This window comes from Vulpes vulpes, chromosome 7, assembly GCF_048418805.1.
Source record: "Vulpes vulpes isolate BD-2025 chromosome 7, VulVul3, whole genome shotgun sequence".
In the NCBI taxonomy this organism is placed as follows: domain Eukaryota; kingdom Metazoa; phylum Chordata; class Mammalia; order Carnivora; family Canidae; genus Vulpes; species Vulpes vulpes.
In genome coordinates this window covers 113,651,633-113,678,835 of record NC_132786.1, presented here as the reverse complement: position 1 = coordinate 113,678,835, position 27,203 = coordinate 113,651,633, and the positions used below count along the sequence as shown (strand labels likewise).

The 27,203-nt window shown below is 45.4% G+C and overlaps 1 protein-coding gene across 20 annotated transcripts in view; it reads left to right on the top strand.

Annotated features, from left to right (window-relative positions):
- Positions 1–27,203, top strand: part of ELMO1 (engulfment and cell motility 1) — a 672,133-nt gene that overhangs the window by 232,542 nt on the left and 412,388 nt on the right. For all 20 annotated transcript variants that reach the window (XM_072764753.1, XM_072764758.1, XM_072764757.1 and 17 more), the window contains one exon: positions 12,452–12,590. In XM_072764753.1, the coding sequence (XP_072620854.1) occupies positions 12,513–12,590 (78 nt within the window). In that variant the 5' untranslated portion in view covers positions 12,452–12,512. The remainder of the gene's footprint in view (positions 1–12,451; positions 12,591–27,203) is intronic.

Here is a 27,203-nt window from a genome sequence, read left to right as displayed (position 1 = left end):
CCGGGTACCCCATGCCTGCTAAATTGGTATTTTATGAATACTACCCTAGCAGGCTCTGTTTTCATTGCCTTATATATTTAGTCTTCACAACATCCTATGAGACAGGTTCCAGGCTTGCTCCAGGGCTGCAGAGGAGGACATTGAGGGCTGGATGTGTTACGTAACTGTCCAAAGTCACAGAGCTGTGGACACGGCAGGACCTGGCTTAACACCCAAGCAGCCCTCTGACCTCACTCCCTCACCAGCTCGTGCTCATCTGGAGAATGAAACCGGGTGGACCTGAGCGGGGAGAAAAAGGCAGAGGCTAGGACCGTCCCGTGTGCGCCACTGCATTCTGTGTGCGTTCAGAATGACTAATTCAGTGCTGAGTTGTCAGGTGGCAGCCTGTGAAGGCACAGCCCAGCACTCTGCCTTCCGCAGAAAGCCCTGGCTGCTCATCTGATGCAATCGAATTTCCTAGGGTGGCCTTTAGAGCTCGGCTGTTGCTGGAGAGAGGGAGAAAGAAGTTTCACATATTGTTTTTTGATCAGCAGGTTTGGAAACTTTGAGTGTTTGGCTCACAGGATGGTGGAAATGCTCCAGCATTTCCTGTGGCCTCGAGTCTGGGTTCTGAGATAGAGAGCCGGGCCCGAGCTTTGCCTCCCCCACTGGGGAATGTCAGCCACATCACGGGTGACAAGGCTTGCCTGCCTGCCCGGAGCAGGGGAGCTGGGGGGAGCTGGGGGGTGGGGCAGGAGGGGAACAGTCACTGGCATTACAACAGCTGAGAAGGAATTCAAAAAGCAAATACCCCAAAACCAGAATAAAGGAGGAAGTGTGTGCATTAGTTTGTAAAATAATGAACTTTCCAGTTGAGATGCTGATTCCCAAAGTGCAAGAGAGCTCCTAGTGAAGGGCAAAGAACCAGCAGCTCAGCTCCTGTCTCCTCTTGTTTTTGACAGAATTTCTCCAGGAGGAAAACCAATCTAGAGTAGGTCCTGCTCTCACCTCTGGGCGCCTCTATTTCTATTCCCGTCCAATGGGACAAATGAATAGCTGCTGCTTGAAGAAGTGCCTGGAGGTTTTCTGAGAAAGGAATTCTGGATTTCAAAAATGCATCATTGATTTGAGTAATCCTTCACATTTTTTTTTTTTTAAATCTCTGACTTTGCTTTTAAGGAAAGAGTGATTCATTCATTTATTCATTGACTTGTCTGAAAACTATTTACTGAGCTGCTATTCGCCACACCATCTGGTCAGGACTGGAGGTGCCGAGATGAGTAAGATATATGATGCCCACCCTTGCGGGCCTCAAACTAATAGCATCAAGTATGAAAAGGTGCTCTGGTAGATGCATCGCAGGCACCTAAGAAGGCACACGAGGCAGTTGCTTTTCAGCTTGGGCGGCTATGGGGTCAGGGAAATCAGAGGATCTGGCACATGAGATTGGCTTTGAAGCCCAGGTGGGACTCTTTGAAGCCAACCCGAGGGTGGAAGGAAGGGAAAGACATTGCAGGGAGAGGGAACATTATGAACAAAGGCAGGAGGCACAAGAATTTGCCATGCCCAGGAAATGGCCAGCAGTTTGAGGAGGAAAGAAAGCCACTACTTGTCTCGGTGCCTTTCTTCCACTCAGTAGAGCATGGCAAACTGGAGACGAATCCTGACCTGGCCAGTCTGGGCCTTGCCTTATCCATGCAGCTTTACCCACGGCACTGCAAAAGGACTGTCAGAGATCTTTTTTTTTTTTTTTAAAGATTTTATTTATTCATAGAGACAGAGGCACAGAGACACAGGCAGAGGGAGAAGCAGGCTCCATGCAGGGAGCCCGACGTGGGACTCGATCCCTTGTCTCCAGGGTCACACTCCAGGCTGCAGGTGGAGCTAAACCGCTGCGCCACGGGGGCTGCCCGACTGTCAGAGATCTTAAAGAAAAACGTATTCATCATAACTTACAGAGTTGTGGCGAGTGTATTTGGGGGTGGGCACAGGGGTGCAGTTGGTGGGCAGGGGGCACTGGTGTGCTCAGAGGCAGGCAGGAGCCAGACTGTGGGAAGTTCATGTGAGATAGGCCCTGAGTCACCATCTAGAGTTTTATTTATTTTTTTTTTATTTTTATTTTTAAATTTTTTTTAATTTTTATTTATTTATGATAGTCACACAGAGAGAGAGAGAGGCAGAGATACAGGCAGAGGGAGAAGCAGGCTCCATGCACCAGGAGCCTGACGTGGGATTCGATCCCGGGTCTCCAGGATCGCGCCCTGGGCCAAAGGCAGGCGCCAAACCGCTGCGCCACCCAGGGATCCCACCATCTAGAGTTTTAAAGCAGGAAGGGAGATGTTGGGATTCAAGCTTTCACAAATGACAAATACTGTTTCTTCTGCTCTTTGTTTTCTGCCTGTTTGCACAGTAAAAGTTATAGCTGATTGAATTTTTTTTTAATGCCCAATGTGAATTGGAAAGAGTTACTCAAAAGAATTGGGCTCCTTTCCTGGAGATAATCCCACAGATGCAGGTGATGATAATTCAACATGGGACGAAAGGAAAAAGTTTTCTCTGCTACTTTCCACTGTGTATCTGGCCAAGACTATTCAGCACTTCTTTGTTTCCTGAGAAACAAAGGAGGTGAGTGGTCTCAAAGCATCATTTCCCAAAGTGTGTCCCATGTGAAACCGGTGCCACAAGATGCTCCATGGAAGAACAAAAAAAGAATTTTCTAGAAAGACACATTTGGGAAATATTATGTATTGCATAGGAAAATTTCATAGGACACATATATTACATTAAAAGTCCAAAGCGTCCTATGGTAAAGGAACCTCTTAAAAAATGTGGTATAGTGATTAAAAACATGGGCGATGGAATCCGACAGATGTGGATTGAGTCCTGGCGGGCCTCCACATTGGGATATGAGATATTGGACAAGTTACTCAGTGACTGTGCATCTTAGTTTCCTAGTCTGTAAAATGGTTTAGTAACTGTACCTATTGCATAAGGTTGTTATGAAAAATATATGGTACGTGAACTTGTTGGTTCCATAATTAGCTATTATTTCATTCAGTGTTTTTACAAGAGATTTAACTTTTTCTTTCCTTTTCTTTTCTTCTCCTGCTTCTTTTTTTTTTTTTTTTGGTTGTATCACATTACATTTCTGAAGGAAGTAGTATTGTGGAAAATGCCAGGCCAGGACTAATTCCTGAAATGCCTGCATGACTCCTGGTTGCAAGCCAGGAGAGGAAAAGTAGCTCCTAGGCACTGAAGGCTCCATCAGAAATGTGGACATTGCAGGTATCTGAGTCCTAGAACTGGTGAATAAAATGTCATTCCTGTTTAGCTCCAAGGTTAGATTGTGTGACTTCAGTGTTTTGCGTGCCAGTTGTCTCTCTAAGGGACTGGCAAGATTATAACTTGGGGCAATAAACAGATATGATAGGGTTGATGTATTAGTTTGAAGCTTTTCTATTATAAGTGATGGAAACCTAACTCAAATTTATTTAGCATAGCAGGGAATTTGTGGGCTCATATATCTAAGAAGAGTATTAGGAGAGCTCAGAGAATGGAAGAAAGGGGATCCCTGGGTGGCGCAGCGGTTTGGCGCCTGTCTTTGGCTGAGGGCGCGATCCTGGAGACCCAGGATCGAGTCCCACATCGGGCTCCCGGTGCATGGAGCCTGCTTCTCCCTCTGCCTGTGTCTCTGCCTCTCTCTCTCTCTCTCTCTCTCTCTCTCTCTCTGACTATCATAAATAAATGAAAATTAAAAAAATAAGAGAATGGAAGAAAAAGTGTTAGGAGCCCGGAACTCAGCATGGGGAGGACTCTTGTCCTCTTTTCCTCTCTCTCTTGGCTGCTTATTTTTGTCTCTCCTTGCCCCCTTCCTTCCTATCGCAGACGGTTTGTCACCCCGTGGAGGGAAGACGGCTGCCAAATAACTCCCCCCAGAAAGAGAGAACTCTTCCCTTCCAGGCCTCATAGAGCAATCCCCAGAAATTGAGTTGCTTGGATCATGTGTCTGTCCCTTGGGCTAGTCAATCACTGTTGCCAGGGAGATGGGTATTGTCATCCGCCCCACACATGCCCACTGTTGGTTGTGGGGCAGGACCTGATACCTGGAGAGGAGAGGTGGGAAAGCTCATGAGATGGACCAAAACCAAAGCTACAAGACTTCTCTGGAGCTCTGTGTGAGGGAAGATGTGCCAGAGTAAAAGGATACAAAATTGTCCTCAAGTGGTATCAGGGTTGTCATGTTTTTACATAAATTCTCTTTCCTGTTGATTTAAGCAACTTAAAAAAAAAAGATACTATTTATTTACTCATAAGAGACAGGCAGAGACATAGGCAGAAGGAGACGCAGGCTCCCTGTGGGCAGCGTGATGTGGGACTTGGTCCCTTGGGATCATGACCTGAGCCAAGGCAGATGCTCAACCACTGAGCCACCCAGGTGCCCTGTTTTTAGCAACTTAAAAAAACATTTTTTTTATTTCTTCAAGTGAATCTTGTCCTACATCTCATCTCCCTCTTTTTTTGCAGTTAAAATAATGTATTTATGACTATTACTGTCCACTTTGTAAAGTTGGTTTATGTAATACGTTTTTTGAAAAGCAAGATTAGAATCAGTAACCTTAGTGACCTGCTTTTCAACTAGGGATGATTTTGTCTCTTAAGGGACATCTGGCAAGGTCTGGAGACATTTTGATTGTCTCCAACTTCTAAGCAATCATTTGATTGTGTAACTGGCATCTAATACTGGGTAGAGGCCAAGGATGCTGCTAAAAGTCCTGCAGCGCCAAGGATGAGCAAGAATTCTCTGATCCAAAACGTCAGTAGCGCTGTGGTTAAGAAACGCTGCTTTAGTGGTTTCATGAGAACAGATCTTCTTCTAATAGACAAATTTATTACCCTACATTTTGTGGATTAAAAATAAATTAATTTTATTTATTTTTAAAGGGTTTTTGCTTTTTTTTTCTTGATTGCATCAATGTATGAGAGTGTCATTTTGCCCACATGCTCACCAGTCAATAAACGTTTATTTCTTGCCAGTATGATAGACAACAAAGGTATGATTTGCTGTTTTTTTTTTTAAGATCTTATTTATTCATGAGAGACACACAGAGAGAGGCAGAGACAGGCAGAGGGAGAAGCAGGCTCCCTGTGGGGAGCCCGATGCCTGGGATCTCGCCCAGAGCCAAAGGCACACCCTCAACCCTGAGCCACCCAGGTGCCTCTGATTTGCTGTTTTGATTTGCATTTTTCTTATTACTGTTAAGAGTGATCTTTGGGGTATTTATTGATCATACAATTCGTCTTGCGTGGTTTACCTTATTTCCTTTTTTTAAGGTTCTGCAAGTGTTTTAATATATTTATAGGAGATCATTATTAAGGATATTTAGACTAGATTAAGTCACAGCTGTTGCAGATATTTTCTTGATGGTTTTATCATTTATTTTTAAATTTTTATGGTGCTTTTTGGAATTTTAAGCATTTTGTGAGAAATCATCAGCTTCTTCTTTATGCTTTCTGTCTTCAGTGTTATATTGGTTTGCTAGGGCTGCCATAACAAAGCACCATGGCCTGGATGGGTTCAACAACAGAAACATTGTCTCACAGTTCTCGGGGCTGGAAATCTGAGATCAACATGTTGGCACCGTTGGTTCCTTCTGAAGCCTGTCTCCTTGGCTTGTAGATGGTCCTCTTCTTACTGTGTCCTCGGATGCTTGTCCCTGTGTACCTGTCTGTGTCCAAATTCCCTCTTATAAGGACAGTCAGATAGGATGAGGGCCCATGCTAATGACCTCATTTTAACTTGAGTTCCTCTATAAAGGCCCTATCTCGAAGTACACTCATATTCTTAGGTACTGGGGGGTAGGTCTTCAACATATGAATTTTCAGGGGACACAGTAGCTGACAATCATGTTAGAAGGGGCTTCCATCACCTCGGGAGTATGTAAATATTTTGAGGAAGTTATTGAAACTCTCTATCCCCAGTATTCGCATAATCATTATAATCATTTGCCACCAATAGATAATGATGGCCAGTGGGGCAGAGGACAGTTTTCCTGCGGAGGAAGGAAGGGACAGAGGAGTTGAGGCAGATCATTTATCCAGCTGTTAAGTATTTATTCCCCATTGATCTGCCTTTTGGCTTCTACAGGCCCATCTGTCAGGCCCTTTCAGTGCAACCGTGGGGCACACAGTTCACCCAGGCAAGTGTGTTAGTTTTTCCATTACACAGCTCCTATAGGAATGTCCTCTTAGGCTTGTTTTTTTTTTTCCCTCTTTTAATGGGGTTTGCTGGTGTAACAAAGACTAGAAATATGATAAAAGGGTTTAAAGCTATTTATAGCTATTATATTTTGAAAGCAAAAACTATATGGGAAATTAAAGGGGAAAAATCAGGTTATTTGGGAACTTTATGCATCCAAGACCTAATCAAATTGACTGGAAAAAAATGTAGAAATGTAACAGTGAGATGGCTTCAAACTCAGAGATAAGTAGAATTTTGGGCGAAGAACAATGTATAGAGACAGATTTCTAGACGGATTTTTAAAAAAGATTTTATTTATATTTATTTATTCATGAGAGACACAGAGAGAGGCAGAGACACAGGCAGAGGGAGAAGCAGGCTCCATGCAGGGAGCCCGATGTGTGGGACTTGATCCCAGGACCCCAGGATCACGCCCGGAGCCGAAGGCAGACGCATTAACCGCCTAACTGCCGAGCTACCCAGGCGTCCCTCTAGATGGAATTAAGAGTGGTTTCCCTCCGTTGTCTTGGAAACATGTGTGGCCCACAGCTAAGAAGGAGACATTCAGCAGAATGATAAAATTTCAACTTGCTCAAGGGTTATGGAGTCACATCTAACTGACAGGCAGACTTAGTAACTAAGTCCCAAATAAAAAGTGACTCCTCTTATCTCTTTAAAATCACTCAACAATCAACAAGCCATTTGATATGCATATTAAGGTTGTAGAATCTTCCAGTTAAAATTGGAATCAAGGAAACCAATCAGCAGGCAAGCAGGGACATTGTAGAATTCTCCATCCATTTCCCAGCTGCCTCCAGGGACTCAAGAGTTACCTTCCGAGACAGAATGATTGGAGGAGTATCTAGCCAGCTGCAGAGACTTCCCTTTAGAGGGTCTTAAATTTTAGTTTGCATAAGAATTATTATATCAGGCTGTTTACACAAATTTATGAGCCTTATATTTACTGGGCAATTCTGACAACATTAGGCTCAGTTTTACTGCTGGTGGCTCTGATGAGCGAGAATTAACTGTTCCTCATGCCAATATAAATTCAAGAGGATAAAATGTGGACTTCTGAGGCTAACGATGTGGACTGGATTATTCATTCTGCAGTTGTGCACCTGACTCTACCCCGAGGGAGCCCCGTCTGTGCTGTTTGTTAGTGTGGGCAATGCTGATGAGGTCTAATTGGACTTGTCAAGTGAATTCCCAGGGGTTTCCCCCGAGACTCTTGGCTTTCTCAAAGGCTCCTTTGTACACTGCAGCTTTCTTATTCTCCACGGAGACTCAGGGAAAGCCACATCATTGTACTCTCACCTGTCCAACAGGTTTTGTCTCAACAGTCTTTGAGAAATAAATACCAGTTGAAGGGGAAGTAAAACACCCTGGGTTTTTGATTCCTGGGGGGTTAGATGACCCCTTTTAGTGTAATTCTAGACGATTTTGTGTAGAGGTGGGAAGAGGGTGCTCAAAACGCATTTTGATTTTCATTTTGAATTCTCCTGACCCTCAAGATGGTGTGTTCTTTATTTGAATAGTGTTACCTGATATTTACACAGTGTATTTCCACGTTAGAACCTGTTTTCTTAGTTTTTATTCTAAGGTGTATAACTGATCTGGATCCTGAATTGAGATGATGTGGTATAGACATAATACATGGTTCATAGCATTCTCAAGTGAGTAAAAGACGGTGCAGACTATGAAGAAGAAAGCCTCAGTACAGATTGTCTACTTGTATTTGCATATATGAGACTTCATAATTATTTAACAAATCCCTGTTGGAGAATATTCGATTGTTTTCAAGTTTTGGGAATCATAACCAAAATAGCATTTGTCATTTAAGATTAAGTGAATAATTACTTCTTGAGGGAATATGCTGGAAAAGTAAAATAACTTGGAGAAACTGTAAGATTTTTGGTAGTTTGCCAAAAGGACCTCTGGAAAGTTGTATGAGTTTACACTCTGAATAGACGAGCACAGACATGAACTTTCTTCTTTAGGACTCATAAACCAAGAGGGTCTAGGGACTCAAGTGTGTGGTGAATGAACCTCTCAAGTTATGACCCAGCTGCTACCAGAACTACTTTTGCCCTTACTTGGTTTCAGCCACTTGCCTGTTTCACGAATATGCTAGGCCTGTTCCTACCTCAGAGCCTTGGCACTATCTGTTTCCTTTGCCTTCAACATGATTTCTCCAGATCTCCTCCTGGCTCACATCCTCACCTCTCAACAGCCTTTTTTTTTTTTTTTTCTCACCAGCCTTTACTCAAATGCTGCCTTCTCAGCAGAGCTGAGCTTTCCCTGATTTCTCTATTTACCATTACACTTCTGCCTCTCAAATGCAGATACGATCACATGCTTCAGATGCTCCTTCTCTGTTTCTCGTTTTGCTCCTTGAGCCATCTAACATCTGGATTTGCTGCTGTATCCTCAGCACCGAGAACAGGCCTGGCACAGAATAGGTAGGGCTCAGGAATTGTTGAAAAGAACCACTGCTTTGTAGATTTGCTCTCGCTGGTTAGCACCGATTGGCTTCACAGCAGGCTTCCCTCATCATTCTTGGCCAAAGGAGCAGCAGTTTTGTTTTGGTTCATTTCTTACACTTGTCAGCTTGGCGAAGTTAGTTACGTCCGTAACTGTCGGTGTTGTCCAGGTGGCCATTATTGTCCGTTGTCTCCATCATCTCAGTGATGTTCAGCTGCCACTGAGATGGGGGTGATAACTGACAAGGCCTACTCTGGTCTGATAAAGAGCCAAATGCATATGTTTGATCAGAGTCTTCATACACAGATCCATTTCTAAGAAGAAAGGACCAAGAACCCAATAGAAAAGGGACCAAAGATTTGGACAGTTCACTGAAAAGTGGACATGGGACTTTGCCTCTTTATGTTCAACCGCACTCACAGTAAGAGAAATACACATTAAAAGTACATGTGGTATATTTTTTTTCAGTGAGTCAGATGTGCAAATGTTCAGTCTGTTGGTGAGGCTGTGTGTAAATAGGCAGCCTCATCCGTTGCTGGGGGTTGTGAGGGGAGAGTACAGATTGGTGCAATGCCTGTGGAGGGATATCTGGAAATGGCTATCAAAATGTAAAACTGCATATGCTTGGGACGCCTGGGTGACTCAGTTAAGCAGTAGATTCTTGGTTTCGGCTCAGGTCATGATCTCATGGGTGGTGACATGGAGCCAGGAGTTGGGCTCTGCACTCAGCAGAGAGTCTGCTTAAGATTCTCTCTCTCCCTCTGCCCTCCCCTCAAATAAATAAGTCTTTAAAAAAATATAAAATAAAATGAAAGTACGTATGTTTTCTAACCTACCAATTTCACTTCTGTGGAGCTGTTGTAAGGAGGTATTTGCACATGCGTAAAATGATGCATGCGTAAGGCCACGCACCACAGCCTCATTTGTAATAGCTACGAGTAAGAAATCACTCGAGCACCCAGATGATAGATAACTAACTCTTCCTATAGGAGACTTCCATATAGAGAATTACTATGCAGCTGTAAAAGGAGCCGGGCTGCTTTATTTGCACTAATATCCAAAGATTTAGAAGATAGGCAACGTGAAAAAAAAATGGTATGGAATGCTGCCTCTTTTTTATAAAGAAAGGGTGGAGGAAATGTAATATATTTTTCGTCTGCCTTACGTACATGCGAAGACTTTCTGGAGGGGCACGCAAGAACTGGGTAGCTGGAGACATAGGGGTAAACGTGGCTATGGGGGGGATGTGCAACTGTAAGAGGAGGGAGATGCTACACTGTATTTTCTCTCTTTCTCTCTCTCTCTCTCTCTCTCTCTCACACGCGCGCGTGCACACACACACACACACACATTTATGTTTCGCATCATATGAATATCTCACCCATCGGAAAATACTAAGTTAAAACAGAGAACCGGGCTAATCTGGGAGAGGCTGCTGGGGATCATCTTCCTTCGAGAAAGCCACACTGTTCATTCCGGGGAGAATTCAAGGTCCGGATGGGAAGGCCGCTCTCTCTGCCTCGGGGTTTGCCTGTGCCCCGACGACGCAGCGCACAAACCAGCCTCGGGCATGCGGCACTGAGCGCGCATGTGCAGGTGTGCAAACCGCAGGGCAGGTCTCCTTGTTCATGAACGACATCCTGGTTGCATCCTGGTTGCATCAGTGCGGAGCTCTATTTGTGACACAGAATACTGTCCTCGGGCATGTGGCACTGAGCACACGTGTGCATGTGTGCAAACCCCGGGGTAGGTCTCCTTGCTCACGACATCCTGGTTGCATCCTGGTTGCATCAGTGCAGAGCTCTGTTGGTGACACAGAATACCGGCTTCGGGCACGCGGCACCGAGCGCGCGTGTGCAGGTGTGCAAACCCCGGGGCAGGTCTCCTCGCTCACGACATCCTGGTTGCATCAGTGCGGGGCTCCATTGGTGACACAGAATACCGGCCTCGGGCACGCGGCACCGAGCGCGCGTGTGCAGGTGTGCAAACCCTGGGGCAGGTCTCCTCGCTCATGACATCCTGGTTGCATCCTGGTTGCATCCTGGTTGCATCAGTGCAGAGCTCCATTGGTGACACAGAAAACCAGCCTTGGGCATGCGGCACTGAGTGCACGTATGCAGGTGTGCAAACCCTGGGGCAGGTCTCCTTGCTCATGACACCTGGTTGCATCCTGGTTGCATCAGTGTGGAGCTCCATTGGTGACACAGAATACCGGCCTCGGGCACGCGGCACTGAGTGCGCGTGTGCAGGTGTGCAAACCTCTGGGTGGGTCTCCTTGCTCAAGATATCTTGGTTGCATCCTGGTTGCATCAGTGCGGAGCTCCATTGGTGACACAGAATACCGGCCTCGGGCACACGGCACTGAGTGCGCGTGTGCAGGTGTGCAAACCTCTGGGTGGGTCTCCTTGCTCACGACATCCTGGTTGCATCCTGGTTGCATCAGTGCGGGGCTCTATTTGTGACACAGAATACTGTCCTCGGGCATGTGGCACTGAGCACACGTGTGCATGTGTGCAAACCCCGGGGTAGGTCTCCTTGCTCACGACATCCTGGTTGCATCCTGGTTGCATCAGTGCAGAGCTCTGTTGGTGACACAGAATACCGGCTTCGGGCACGCGGCACCGAGCGCGCGTGTGCAGGTGTGCAAAACCCGGGGCAGGTCTCCTCGCTCACGACATCCTGGTTGCATCCTGGTTGCATCCTGGTTGCATCAGTGCGGAGCTCCATTGGTGACACAGAAAACCGGCCTTGGGCACGCGGCACTGAGTGCATGTGGGCAGGTGTGCAAACCCTGGGGCAGGTCTCCTTGCTCATGACACCTGGTTGCATCCTGGTTGCATCAGTGTGGAGCTCCATTGGTGACACAGAATACCGGCTTCGGGCACGCGGCACTGAGTGCACATGTGCAGGTGTGCAAACCCCAGGGCAGGTCTCCTTGCTCATGACATCCTGGTTGCATCAGTGCGGAGCTCCATTGGTGACACAGAATACCGGCCTCGGGCACACGGCACTGAGTGCGCGTGTGCAGGTGTGCAAACCTCTGGGTGGGTCTCCTTGCTCAAGATATCTTGGTTGCATCCTGGTTGCATCAGTGCGGGGCTCTATTTGTGACACAGAAAACCGGCCTTGGGCACATGGCACTGAGCGCGTGTGTGCAGGTGTGCAAACCCCGGGCCAGGTCTCCTCGCTCATGACACCTGGTTGCATCCTGGTTGCATCAGTGCGGGGCTCCATTGGTGACACAGAATACCAGCCTCGGGCACGCGGCACTGACCGCGTGTGTGCAGGTGTGCAAACCCCGGGGCAGGTCTCCTCGCTCACAACATTCTGGTTGCATCCTGGTTGCATCAGTGCGGGGCTTCATGTGTGACACAGAAAACACTTGAAAGAAACGCGGCTTCCTGCCCTGACTTCCTGGGCAATCTGCTCTTCCGGAGACTGTTGAGCGCGAGGAGCCCGGGAGGAGCCGGGAGCGGGAGCCGGAGCCGGAGCCGGAGCTGTGCCCGGGGTCGCGCCCGCGCTGGGGCCTGGGCCTGGGCCTGGGGGGGGCCGGGCCGGCCGGGGCCGGGGCCGGGACCAGGGCGCATGGACCGCGGGGCGGGGCGGGGCGGCGGTGCCCCGTGTGCCTCCTGCACCCGGAGCCGTTCCTCAGACCTCAACCACCAGTGAAAACAGGAAGTGATGAAGCAGAATTCGCCCTGCATCGGCCCCGAGCAACTTCTCTTCCTTTTGTCTGTCGTTCCTCACCAGGTGTAGACACGTGCGGCCGTCGGATCCGGGTGCTGCCAGCCTCGGACTCGCCGGGGTCAGGATGCCGCCCCCCGCGGACATCGTCAAGGTGGCCATCGAATGGCCGGGGGCCTACCCCAAACTCATGGAAATCGATCAGGTCAGTGATGCCCGCAGCCAGTTTTTGGTTCTTTGCTTTTTTGTTTTTTTTTTGTCTTTCGGGCAGGTTATTTTCAGGCTTTTTTTCTGCTTGGGAATTTTCCCAGACTTTAGGATGGCTCTTCCCCCACCCCCCCACCCCCTTTGCTCTCTCTGTCTGTGTTGAAAAATCTGTGCAATAATAGTTGCAGTGTAGTGTGATTTCTGTACCACATGCAGTGGCGATGGATGGGGGTTTTATGCTCGTTCAACATCCCCTTGGACCGTGTCAATACAGGGCTTGTGTCTGGGGCTGTGAGAGGCGGGAGGGCCCAGTGGGCTGGGCTCTGCGCGGTGGACACAGCGGAGGCTGTCCCAGCCCTGCCTGGCAGGGGCTCATGAATATGTGCAGATTGTCTTACTACAGGCAACACAAAACTTAATTTTCTGACTCACTTTCCCCTTCGATTTTTGCAGAAGCCAACAAGTGCATTATATTAACAGCTTAATAATGACATCATTATTTCCGTATAGAAGGACGCACTCTTGCATCCCAGCCAATTATACCAATTATAATTTTATGATTAGTGTAAAATGCGCTGCCTGTCTAATGTCTTGTCTGGCATGTAATAAATACTCAATGAATATTTACTGAATGAAAAAATATCCAGAAGATTTTTTTACATGGCCTGACCTTTATTATTATTATTATTTATTTATTTATTTATTTATTTATTTATTTATTTATTTTTTGCCCTGACCTTTAAAGGCATCCTTTACCTTGGATCTGGACAGTCTTTCGGTATAGCTTTGGTTGGATTTGATTACAGGTTATCTCAGGAAAGTTGCTTATGTCATTGCAGAGCAAATGATTTAAGGGGGAAACAAGGCTGAGACTTAATGTACACTTAGGGTTTCATAAGGCAACTAATGTAGACATCTAGATGGCCTTTGACATTTTCAAAATTAGGGTACGCTTAAGGTTTCATAAGGCAACTAATGTAGACATCTAGATGGTTTTTGACATTTTCAAAATTAGGGTACCATGGCAACTCCACTTTGTACTTATGCTCTCAATACTATTTTATGATTATGATCTACACTTTTTTTTTTTTTTGCCCCTGGTCAGATTTTATTATCTGGTTGAAGAATATTGCAAGAGTTGTATGGCATTGTGTGGATGCAAAAGACTCATTAAGATAAATGATAAAGGTCAAATCAGAATTAGTTGAGCTTGAGAGTGAATGTAAGAAAGGGTAACATTTTAGGATTGTTGTCAGAAAAGGTGTCATCAGTCCAGCTCACCATTGTCATTTTAACTGCTCTGTGGGGTAGTTTTTGCCAGGCTCTAGAAGCAACCCGTGCAGATAGAGAAGCCCACCCGGTCGTCTTCTCTACCTTTGTGTCAGGTACCAGATGTCTTTTTTCGTGTGCTGTTCAAGAAGAGGATAGGAGTTGAATTTTAAAATATGTCTGGAACTACTTGGTGTGGACTAAATATAGTTAGATTAGGTTCGGCTACAACCGAGAGAACGAATGGCTTCAAAGAGGAGCTGTCCTCTCACATCCACGTGGTGGTCCTGGGCTGGCGTGATGCTCCAGTGTCGTGGGCTTGGGCCCCTCGGTCTTGTGGCTTTGCCTTCTGTGGCTGGGGACAGTTGGTCTGGGCTTCCCCCCGGGGGCCCACTGGAAATGCAGAGTCTCAGAACCTCCCCGCCCCCACAAGACCTCCTGACCTAGAATCTGCGTTTTAGCTAGGTCCCCAGGGGATTCCTGTGGGTAGTTAAGTTTGAGAAGTGCTGAGCTGGATACCTGGTGCCCAAGTCTGAGTCTCATCCGGATCACCTGGGGCACTTACTTAAGTGTTCTTGGGGACCCTGTGCCAAGAGATTCTAGGTCAGTGGTTTAGGGAATTATTTCCTTTTCATTCTTCCGTGGCCCCAGGTGTTTGGGAACCTCTGCTGTAAGACCGCAGCCCCTGATACACATTCTTAGAGGTTTGTGAAGTCAGTGTCCTGTTCTTGCCTTGGGCGATGGCCTTTGCTGTGCGCCTTGATACTTTTTAAAAATCATCTCTTTTATTTTGGAACAGTGTTGGATTTACAGAAAAGATTGCGAAGATCATATGGAGAGTTTCCATATGCCCTTCCCTCAGTTTTCCCTAACGTTAACATCTGAATATAACCCGGTACATTTCTTAAAACTAAGAAATTAACCATGACACATGACTGGTTACTAAACTTCAAACTTTACTTGGATGTCAGCAGTTTTTCCACTAATGTCCTTTTTCTGCTCCAGGATCTAATCCAGGAACGCCAACTGTATTGTAACCTAGTCGTCATGGTTCCTCGGTCTCCTTCAGCCTTTGCTGGTTTCTCAGTCTTTTCTTGTTATTTCATGGCCTGATGGTTTTGAGGAGTAACTTTAATTTCAGGACAGTTTCAAACAGAGAAATGGTGAGAATAGTACAAAGAACTTCTGGCTACCTTTTATCCAGATTCTTTAATTATTAATATTTTGCTTCACAGGCTTCATCCGTTTTTCTCTCCTTTTAATATATATCCTTTTTCTGAGCCATCCGAGGGTGATTTAGGGGCATCGCCCCCCTTTATACCTAAATACTCAGTGCATCTTTCCTAAGAACAGACTCATTCTCTTACATAACCGTAGTCTCTTTATAAAAGCCAGGAAATTGAACATTAGTTCAAAACTATCATCTAATTCAAAGTCCATAGGCCATAGTCAAGATTTGTCAGTTGTCCCAATAAGGTCCTTTATAGGTGTTTCTCCCTACAGTCTGAAATCCCTCCAGGATCATGTATTACTACATTTATTGTCCTGTCCCTTTGGGTCTCCACTGATCTGGTAGTTTCCTTAGACTTTATCTTTTGTGACCTTGACGATTTTGTGGAGCACAGGACAGCTTTGTGGAATGCCCTTCTGTTTGAGTTTCTGTGATGTCTTTCCCCCAGGTTTTGCATTTTGGGGTGAAATGCCAGAGACATGTCGTCATGTCCTTCTTGGGACATTGTATCAGAAGGCACATGATGTTTCCTTGTGTTATTCTTGGTTCTACAAACGCAGATATTGAGGTTCGTGGAAGTGATTTGCCAGTTAACGAAGCAGGACACAAAGCCAGGCCTCATTTACACTCCAGACTGAATTTTTAAACAGTTGGCTAAATTGTGGGCATCGCCTTATGGAGACCCACCCAAAGAGTTAGAATCCCTGGTCTTGGTCACCCCATGGGTGCTGAAGTTGGAGCAAGAAACTAATGGCAGTCCTGGTGTCAGGTGTTTTTTTTTTCTTGATGGTGTCAGGTGTTGTTTCTTGAGTCTGACGTTGGCACAAGGATTGGAAGTGTATTTGCACATGCAGTGAAGACTTGAGGAATGATCGTGACTTGGGTTTTCTTCTAATTTCTGCCTTCTTCAGTGAGGGTCACAAACCCTGCCTCTGCCTCTCTCCTAGGGCGTGTTACTTTGTTCAGAAGGCTCATTGCTCCTTTTTAGCCTGAGTGGCTACTATGCCACTAAAAGGTTATTTCTGGAAGTTGGGCTGGGCATTGCTATCTTATGGTCTTCTAAAACCTTGAGTATCCTTCCACTTGTGTTGTCACTCTCTGTTAACTGAAACCAGTGGTCTGACTCAACCTGGAGTGTGCCCAAGAATCACCTAGGGAGCTGACGAAAAATGCATAGTCCCAGCCCAGCTGCAGAGACATGGATGCCTTTGGCCAGGGATCGGGCCCCTCGTCCACTGTGTGATGAGCACTAAGTGAGTTTGATGCGGGGGCTCCCACACCTCATGGTCCAGGGGCTCATGAAAAAGAGTCATGCATGAGTCTGTAGATGGTTTCACCTTGGAGTGCTGCTTCTCTAGTGCCCAGAGAACCATCCGTCCTTGATCAGTGGGTCAAGGGTTAATTATGACTAACTGGAAGAGGAAGCTTCCTGACCAGGGGGATCATGTCTGCCCAGCCTTGCTTTAACAATGCCCCTGTGGTTCAGGGGGATGTCTGCACGGAGAAGACTGCTTTGTCTTCTTTCTAAACTGTGAGGAGCCTTTCTGTGTTTGCACTCTGCCAGGAGGAGCCCCTAAGGGCTTTTTTACAGGTGGAGCCTGTGGTACCAACCTGGTGACTGTCAGCAGGTGTTGGCTCTCACTCGCGGCTTCTTTGCTCTTTTTTTGTATATTTTTTAATTGGAGTTCAATTTGCCAACATCTAGCCTAACACCCAGTGCTCATCCCGTCAAGTGCCCCTTCAGTGCCCGTCACCCAGTCACCCCAAACCCCCGCCCACCTCCCTTTCCACCACCCCTTGTTTGTTTCCCAGAGTTAGGGAACGTGACAGACGTTCTCTCACCCTCTCTGATATTTCCCACTCATGTTCTCTCCTTTCCCCTTTAATCTCTTTCACTATATTTTATATTCCCCAAATGAATGAGACCATGTAATGTTGGTCCTTCTCCGATTGACTTCCTTCCCTCAGCATAATACCCCCAGTTCCATCCACGTCGAAGCAGATGGTGGGTATTGGTCGTTTCTAATGGCTGAGGAACATTCCACTGTATACAGAGGCCACAGCTTCTTCATCCAGTGCTCCGCATCCCTTGCCATCAGGCAAATACCAATCGGAACCACAATGAGATACCACCTCACACCAGGGAGAAGGGTGAAAATTAACAAGATGGGAAAGAGCCAGTGCTGGGAGGATGTGGACGGGGAAGGCTCTTGCCCTGTGGGTGGGAACGTGAGCTGGTGCAGCTGCTCGCTCGTGCTTCTGCTGTGGCCTGTGCGGTGGGTGGCTGAGTGCTCACCCTCCGAGAGGCACTTGGGGCAGCCGTGGGGGGCACATGGAGCCTGAGGGGCTGCTGCCCACCCGTGCTTCCCTCCTGCGGCTAAGCAGCCCCACTCCTGCCCAGAACCTGGAGCCCTCCCTGCCGGGGGTCGGCCCAGGGGTAGCGGGGCCTCGGCCTGGGGCGCTCACACCTGAGCCCCACATACCCTCCTCCAGCCTCAGTACCTTGGCTTTGTAAAGCTGACATCATCGGTTTCCACTTTCACGATTGTTGTGAAGATGAGGGGAGATGCGTGAAAACAATGAAGGACGTTGCCTGGCTCAGAGCGACAGCTCCATGAAGGCCGCCCGGTTGCCCTGATTGCTGCTGATTGCTGCGGTTGCCCTGATTGCTGCGTGTGTGAGCACAACTGCATGAGATGCGGCCCCCCGGGTGGCTCAGTCGGGGAGCGTCCACTCGGGGGGTCCCTGCCTAGCGAGGAGCCTGCCTCTCCCTCTCTGCCCCCCCACCTCACTCATCTTCTTTCCCTCTCTTGCTCTCTTTCTAATAAATAAATAAAATCTTAAAAAAAAAAGTGAAGAAAATGAGATGCACTGGTTTTCCTTTTTACCTGCTCTTCACCATGGACAGTTCCCTTGCATTCTCCTTTCTCCACCTAATGTTCTTTTTTTTTTTTTTTTTTTTTTTTAAGATTTTATTTATTTATTCATGAGAGACACACACAGAGAGAAAGGGAGGCAGAGGGAGAAGCAGGCTCCATGCAGGGAGCCCGATGTGGGACTTGATCCCGGTTCTCCAGGATCACACCCTGGGCTGAAGGCGGCGCTAAACCCCTGAGCCACCATGCTGCCCTCCACCTAATCTTCTTAATGTTTAGGAAGGACAACCGAAGAGTTAGGGCGGGAGGCACCATCTAGCAATAGGGGAGAACTTTATTTTTTTATATATAAATTTATTTTTTATTGGTGTTCAATTTGCCAACATATAGCATAACACCCAGTGCTCATCCCATCAAGTGCCCCTCTCAGTGCCTGTCACCCAGTCACCCCCATCCCCTGCCCACCTCCCTTTCTACCACCCCTAGGTTGTTTCCCAGAATTAGGAGTCTCTCATGTTCTGTCTCCCTTTCTGATATTTCCGACTCATTTTTTCTCCTTTCCCCTTTATTCCCTTTCACTATTTTTTATATTCTAGGGGAGAGCTCTAACTGCACATGCAGCCAGTTTGCGCTATGGAACATTTACGGGCTCCCTAGCACTTCTCCGTGATCCCTTCTTCCAGCCCTTGCCCCCTCACCAGCATTCCTGGCAGCAGCCGTGATGCCTTTGTCCCCTCTCCTCCTCTGCTCCCCCACTGCTGGCAGAGGAGGGAAGGGTGGTCCTGCTTCTTTCCCAGGGTGCTTGGTCTGCCCCAACCTTTGTCTCTTTGGCGGTTCACCAATAAGCTTTTCTATTCCTACCTTGGGAGACCCTTCTCTTAACCTACGAATTCTCTTGCTGGTGTGTGCTTTATTTTTTTGTCTTTCCATTCCAAGTTTTTTTTTTTTTTTTTTTTAAGATTTATTTATTTATTTATTTATGATAGACAAAGAGAGAGAAAGAGAGAGGCAGAGACACAGGAGGAGGGAGAAGCAGGCTCCATCCATGCCAGGAGCCCGACGTGGGACCCGATCCCGGGACTCCAGGATCGCACCCTGGGCCAAAGGCAGGCGCTAAACCGCTGAGCCACCCAGGGATCCCCTTAAGACTTTATTTATTCTTGAGAGACACAGACAGAAAGGCAGAGACATAGGCAGAGGGAGAAGCAGGCTCCCTGCGTGAAGCCTGATGTGGAACTCCATCCCAGGACCCCGGGATCATGCCCTGAGCCGAAGGCAGGTGCTCAACCACTGAGCCACCCAGGTGCCCTTTTCAATTCCAAGTTGATTTACATGTTGTCAGTATATTTGTTGCATCAGTATCTACTTTCCTCTCCCTGGAGCTGCCCTCTGAGGGCAGCAGTGCCCTCTGCTTTGCTAAATCAAGTGGTCTTCACTCTGCCTTGGTTGGCCTCACTGTCTTGGTTATACTCTGCAGAGCTACTTACTCATTCTTATCTTCTTGAAACCCCGTCCTTCCCTTCATTAAGCTGCGGTTCTGAGATTCTCCCCCCTTGTCTGATTAGGCGTTGTTTCCTTCATGATGCCATGCCTTTCTCCTTTTTTTCTAAATCTGTCCCAGCCTCAGTGCTTAGCCTTCTGGTCCATGTGCTCACTCCTGATACTCTTTGTCTATGTTCTATGTTCTCTCTTGGCTTGAAGTGTAACTTCTATCTAAGTAATAACTGCTCATTAGGTGCACTGCTAGCAGGTCACCAGTTCTTCTCTGTTGGATACATTATTTCTCTCTCTAAACCTCCATGTACCTACAGAACACAAGCAGGTGGTTGGTGAAACTGCCCAGATGGAAATCTACAGAAAGACAGTCTCATAGGTGTTAACCAACCTTTGGAAGTTATTTCATGTAGAAGAGGGATGGATGAGATGTGTTGCTTATGGCTCCAAGTACAAACTCCATCCTTTCCATACAAGGACATAGAGCCCAATTCTACTCAGAAAAAAAAGTTATCATAGGCCATCTGGGCGGGCAAGGGGCCTGGATCATCTCTCTTATCTGTACACCAAACACTTGGGAAGACATAACATCTGTTATGCCTCAGGTTCAGGTCCAGGAAGGACGATGGGGAGAGATGCATGATTTTCAGCTTTTTAGCTGAATCCTTCTCAAATGCTTTTGGGGTGAGGGGTATGCAATGTGCTTCCGGGTTCTCCACGTTCAGGTCTGCAACAGCACAGCTTGTATTGACCTGTGTCATTTTGTGATGCTTTTGGGAAAGATTTTGTTTGAAGAGAGTATACCACAATTGAAAAATAAAAAAGTCATAGACACAATTCTTGAATAATCCTGAAACTTGGGTCAGATTTTTTAACTTGACTTCCTGTCCCTCCTTCATGTCCCTATGATTTCCCTTCATGTTATCCAGGGTTCAAGGCATCTACAGGTACTGTGTGCGATTTTCAGGTACCATCTTGCCTTGTAGAAGCTGCCCCTTTAAAAGTGTGTCCCTGCCAAAAAAAAAAAAAAGTGTGTCCCTGCACATTTATGTACTTGTTCATCTCTTGCAGTTTCAGCTTTTCATTCCTATACATCTGGCTTTGCTAAGCACTGCCCAGAGCCTCCATCATACTCGAACCTTTGTGTAGGTGTTGTCATGCAGTTGTTTCTCCATCCTTCTAATTTCTCCTTTGCCGGTAGCTTTTATTCAGTTAGTTCAGTCTGCACGGAGTGTTACTTACATTTTTTTTTAGCTTACCCGTGACTTTTGGAGTAGATTACATGCTCCTGGTGGTCAGTCTGGGCTTTACATACATTTGTGTGTTATGATCCCTTACATTGACTTTTCTTTCTATGTGCAACTACTTTAGGTTTGAAGTATGAACAGGATGGATGAGAGTAAAACATTGATAGTCTTCAATCTTCAAGCAGAAAAATTGTAGTAGCACCCCTTACCCCTATATGGTTGGGGATTTTATTTCCCTAAAGGAAACATAGATGATGTGTTTTTAGGCAAGCATGTACAGAATGACTGCCTGCATTTTTCCCTCGGCTATCCTATTTATATAGTATATTTAAGATAAAATCTAATATGTATAAATTTTATTTACCCAAGACCTTTTGAAAGCTCATTAATTGCAGAAAGCACATTTAAATTTTTGTGCTTGATGTTGGACCTTTTGCTCATTCTGTACATAAGAATGATGGTAGCAGTAGTGATGCTAGCATGCATGGATCATGAGATCAGCACATACGATGTGCCAGGCAGTATGTTAAATGCCTTGATGGAGTATTTCATGTCCTTACTACAGCCCAACAAGGCAGACTGTAGACTCCCTATTTTGTAATTGTTCACAAGTTCATTAATCTGCCTCAGGTCACACAGCTAGGAAGCTACTGATTTGAATCCAGCACTGCATGACACTAAAACCGAGGCAATTTCTACTAAACCATAAATCTGTTTGGTAGCTCGTTTTTTAAAAATTTCATTTCAGCTTTCTCGAGGTATAATCAACATATATAATTATAAGATATTTAGAGTGTACATCACGGTGATTTGATGTACAAATATACTGTGAAAGGATTCTCCCCCACCGAGTTAATTAACACATCCATCATTTCACATATTTATCTTTTGCGTGTTTGTGTGAGAGCATTCAAGTTCTACTCTCTTAGCAAATTTCAATTATACAATACAGTGTTATCAACTATAATCACCACGTTTTACATTAGGCCTTATTCATCTTACAGGTGATGGTTTGTATCCCTTTACCAACGTCTCCCTATTTCCAATACCCCCCGCTCCTGCCCAGCCACTTTTCTATTCTGTTTCTATAGGTTTGATTTTTTTAAAAAAATTCCACACATAAGCGATATTTTGTAGTATTTGTCTTTCTTTGTCTGACATCTTTCACTTATCTGGTGGTTCTTTTTCCAGGTCTTCATCTCTTTTGCCCCCACCCCAATACCAACCCCCCCCCCCCATTAACACCAGCCTGATCTGAGCAGATACATACATGATTGCCACTTGGCTTGCTCCATCCACTTATGATGGGATTTCCGGGGACCCATTGTGTTCTGAGAGCAAAGGTGGTATTTTTTTAAAAATTAAGGAAAATGTGGCAAGTGGCCTGGCTTACTGCAGAAGGAGCCCACCTGAAAAGAGACATCCTTTTGAGGCTGGCAGTTTGGCTTGGTGCTTACAAGCATGGACTGTGGGTAGACTGATAGGGACTAAAAATCTGGGCTGTCACTTAAGACTGGGGACAAGTGTCCTGCTTTGTAAGGAAGAATTGGCAATATTCATACATCCTTCCTGGCATTGTGGGGATTCAGTGAGATAATCACTCAAAGCTCTGCTTACTAATGGTAACCGTTAGGAGCCAATTATGAATTTTTGAGAGTGGTACATAGAAGAGAACAAGCTTTTTGTGTTCCAGGCAAAATTGGAACCAATAATACAAATGTCCCCTTCAGTGCATTAAGCCAATTCTGTAGCCTGAAAACCCATAATTCCTATGGCATTTAAATATTGATAGCCTGGCGAACTAAAATGACAGCTGAGCTCTAAAGAGAAAGTTTTGAATTCGAAACTTTAAGATCTCATAGCACACAGAATGCACAATAGGAATGTACTGAATACCACTGGATCGTACATTTAAAAACGGTTAAGAATGGAGATTTTATGTTATGTGTAGTTTACCACAATAAACAATTTAAAAATCCCATAGAATCAGGAAAATGAGACTGAATTTCTGGAATGGGAGGTTCCAATCTTGCATGGCAAAAATTAAAAGTCATGTGATTTTCCTGGACTGTTCTTTCCCCAGTGGTTGGATTATATCAGAATTTCTCAGCCTCAGCACCACTGATGTTTTGGACTGGATTATTCTTAGTTGTGAGGGCCGTCCTGTGCATTGTCGGAGTTAAGCAGTATCTTGGCCTTCCCACTAGGTACCAGTGGTATTCTCTCACCCACTCGTAGCAACCAAAAATGCATCTAGGTGTTGCCAAATGTCCCCTGGGCAATAGGCAAATTTCTCTCTTTCGAGGGGCTTAAATCAGTGGTTCCCAAGCTTGGTTCTTTCTTGGAATTGTGTATGAAACATACTGAACAGACAGTGGATTACTTGTAGGTACAGTTAGGGGCCTAGAGATTTCCCATGTGTATCCAGCTCCATGGCACTGCTAATGCCCTGGGACCCAGATTCGGAAATCACCGTTGTGAGACCCTTTACATCTAACTGTCTGTGCTGGTGACCCCTCTGCTTCCCACAGTAACCCTCAGCAAGTGCCTTATACCTTCATCAGGAACTACTAATTCTTCTCGTCTCCTTGCTTTCAGAGGGTACAAATGTAGCACCGGTAAGATCTCCTTTTGTTCCATGCAACAAAGACGCAACAAAGCCCATGTGATGCTACACTAGTGCTTTTTGTGGTGTCATGATAAGGTAAAATGACATTGTGACAGGAATAGGCCTTCCTCATCTGATTTTTGCACCTGTTGGATTTGGTGTTATAGCAGTTATTTCTTAAACTTCCTTTAAAAGAAGTGACCGGGCTACTTCCCTTTCTGGCTTTAGCTCTCTTTCCCTGTGTGATGGAGTATATCTAACCTCATAAAACAGAGTTTGACATGCTTTGGAGGAGAAAGACAGCAAACATATTTCTCCTCTCAACCAAGAGCTCAGTTTAATTGAGCAGAATGAACTCTAGCATTCCGCTTTTCCTTCTGAAAATGAACTGCAGATTTTAGTTCCCTTTCTCCGTGGATTTCAGCAGGGAGGTCTTTCTGCAAAGGGGGGGAGGTGGCCATGGTGAGTCCTTGCTCCCACCATGCATTCTAAATGTATTCTTACATTTTGTTAGCTGACTTTATGAAGATTTATTTTTGTCCTTCATTCAAAGCCATCGATAGCCAAAAGACAACCAAATGGCTTTGAGATGAGATATATCCATTTTCAAAATGATTGTGGGGGTGCCTGGGTGGCTCAGTCCATTAAGCAGCTGACTCTTAGTTTTGCTTAGTTTATGATCTTAGAGTCATGAGATCGAGCCCTGCTTTCGGCCACCACACTGACATGGAACCTACTTGAGGTTCTCTCTCTCTTTTGCTCCCCCCACCTCTAAAACAGACAAACAAACAAACAACAAAAAACTCAAAATGATTGTGGATGGGTCATTACTCTTGGGACAAGTTTATGGTGATCTGTTTGAATTTTTCAGCCACCATAGGATGCTGATCATTTCTGGCTTATTTCCTTCTTGACCTCCTGATCCATATAAACAACTACCTATTAGCTCATTTTCCTTACCCATCTATATGTCCCTTGCTCCACAAACTCAGCATCTTCAAAACTGTCTTTATTGCTCCTTTTCCTCCACAACCCGTGCAGTTTTGCTTCAGAATCTTCATGTTTCCTCCTCCTAGTGATAGATGCCAACATACACCCAGTTTGCTGAAGCTGAAACTGTGTCCTCCTAGGCTCTACTGTCTCCCTCAGCTTTTCTATACAATCCATTACCCCAGAGAATTTGCCTGTCACTGGCCCCTCTTTATTGCATCTACTGCTGCTGCTCTGTTCTCTTTGGGCAATGTAGAAGCACAACCAACAAGGGAGGACTTCAGTGTAAGTGTGGTGGATATCCCCCAAAGGCAGAACTTTGAGAGAGAATAGTATTCACTCAAGCAGGAGATTATGAGCACCAAGTAGGCAGATACAAATTGAGGAATATATGGATATGAGAAAGAGCCAGTTAGAAACCTTAGAAATAGAAAATGTACATTTGGTAGGTGAAATCTAAAAAAGAAAAAATACAAAAGATAAATAAAAACAATATAATACATCGACAAAGTTACCCTAGAGTAGATTTGGCTAAAGGAAGAATTGATAACTTGGAGGATGAAATTGAGGAATTCATCCAGAACATAGCCCAAAAGATGAAAGAATGAAATATACGAATGCTAAATTGTGTTTAAAAGTTACATTAAGAGGGGATCCCTGGGTGGCTCAGCAGTTTAGCACCTGCCTTTGGCCCAGGGCGCAATCCTGGACTCCCGGATCGAGTCCTGCGTCAGTCTCCCTGCATGGAGCCTGCTTCTCCCTCTTCCTGTGTCTCTGCCTCTCTCTCTCTCTCTCTCTATGTCTATCATAAATAAATCTTTAAAAAAAGAAAAAAGAAAAAATTACATTAAGAGATTTTGTCCTATGTCTAACTGGCAGTCCTCCTAATAAAGAATGGAATGAATTATGGAGAGGCAATATTTGAGATCTTGGCTATTATCTTACCTCTCTGAAATTGAAGAGAAACACCACAGTGGGAGGGAACAGGGGCTCTGGCTTTTGTTGGTTGGATGAGTAAAGGCTCTGCTGTGAGGAGCTGAGTGGACTTAGTACTTTGTCCAAGAGCCAAAGGCAAAAGGAAGGTTTATAAGCAGGGGGTCGACATGGTATGATTTGTACTTTTAGAAGATTTCTCTGCTGAAATCTACTAGAAAGCAGCCTAAAATCTGCAATTCATCTTCAGCAGGAAAAGCAGAATTCTAAAGTTCATTTTTGCTCAATTAAACTGAATTCTCAGTTGAGAGGAGAAATCTGTTTGCTGTCTTTCTCTTTATGTTTTGCAAGAAATAAAATGAAATAAGAGAGATTAATTTGACAGTCCTCACAATAGTCCAGGCAAGAAGTGATATGCTGTGACTTAGGATAGTGATGGGAGACAGAAAGAAGTGAAACATATGTCTCATCCAGATGTAGAAGAAGATTACATTGAGGGCAAGGGAGAGAGAAATGTGGAAGATTATTTCAAGATTTCTTGTAGGAATAGCTGGGCAAATGGTGATGACAGCCATCATGATAGAAAACACTACTGAAGGGATATTTAAGTGGACTCACAGTCCAGAACCTTATAAATGGGTTAAGGAGAATAAGGCAAGTATCTATATGGCTGCACCTCCTTTCAGATTCTCTCTGGGTTTCAGTACACTAGCCAATTTGTCCACCCAACTGGTCTCTTGGCCTCCAGTGCATTCACCTATCATTAGAAAATGCACATTTGATTATGTCACTTTCCTGCTTAAAAACTCATGATGGGTCCTAATCATCAAGAGTTGTTTATAGGATTTTGACATCTTTTGCCTCTGGCTTGCCTCTTTATTCCCTCTCTCTCACTCATGCATGATGTTGTCGGCTCCTCTGTATGCCACATGGTATTTAGCTATGCCTTTGCATTTACTATACCTTCAACCAAAAGTGCCCCGAGCATCTATTTTTAATTGCTTCTCTGTACCCGTGGGCAGGATAAAGAAGAAGGTTTAGAGATTCACCTGTGAGATTGACTTGGTAGGGCTGATGAACAAGTAAAAGGAAGGGCATGGAAGCTGTAACCTTGATTGCAAGCGTATTTTCTAGCAAGTAGAAGAAGGTGAGTAAAAGTTGAAAATCGAGAAAGAGAGTTTTGGGGTAAGGTTTGAGTTTGAGCTAAAATAGCCTGAGACAGAAGGCGACTCCAGCGAAGTGAAGTCTGGAGGTGTGGATTTGAGCATAAGGTGAGAAGGGAACCTGAGCACAGAGGCTTCTTCCATTGGACCTCAAAAGCCTCAGTGTTGGGGCTCAGCTGGTTGGACATCCAAGTCTTGGTTTTGGCTCAGGTCCTGATCTCCTGGGTCATGAGATGAAGCCCTGCATTTGGCTCTGTGCTCAGTGGAGAGTCTGCTTGCGACTTTCTTCCTCTGTTTTGCTCCCCAATTGCACACACACATGGGCTTTCTCCCTCTCTCAAATATATATATATATATACACATATTTTTTTTTTAAGGCTCAGTGTTGGGGTGCCTGGGGGCTCGGTCAGTTAATCATCTATCTTCAGCTGGGGTCATATTCTCAGGATTAGCCAACATCAGGCTCGCTGCACAGTGGGGAGTCTGCTTCTCCCTCACCCTCTGCTCCTCACCCCTGCTCATGCTCTCTCTGTCAAATAAATAAATAAAATCTTCAAAATAAATAAAATAAATAAATAAAATCTTCAAAAAATATACATATATACATATATAGATAGATAAAATTTACAAAGCAGATAGGCTCGGTAAGATAAACAGAAATGACTGTCAACCCCAGTGGACAGGGTATTATCAGACCAGTGAGCAGATACCAGAAAGCCAGATAAAGCTCTGAAGGCAAAGTAAGGTTCAGGTCCAATTTAAACACAGGATAACGAAGGTTTATCAACTGCAGAGAAACT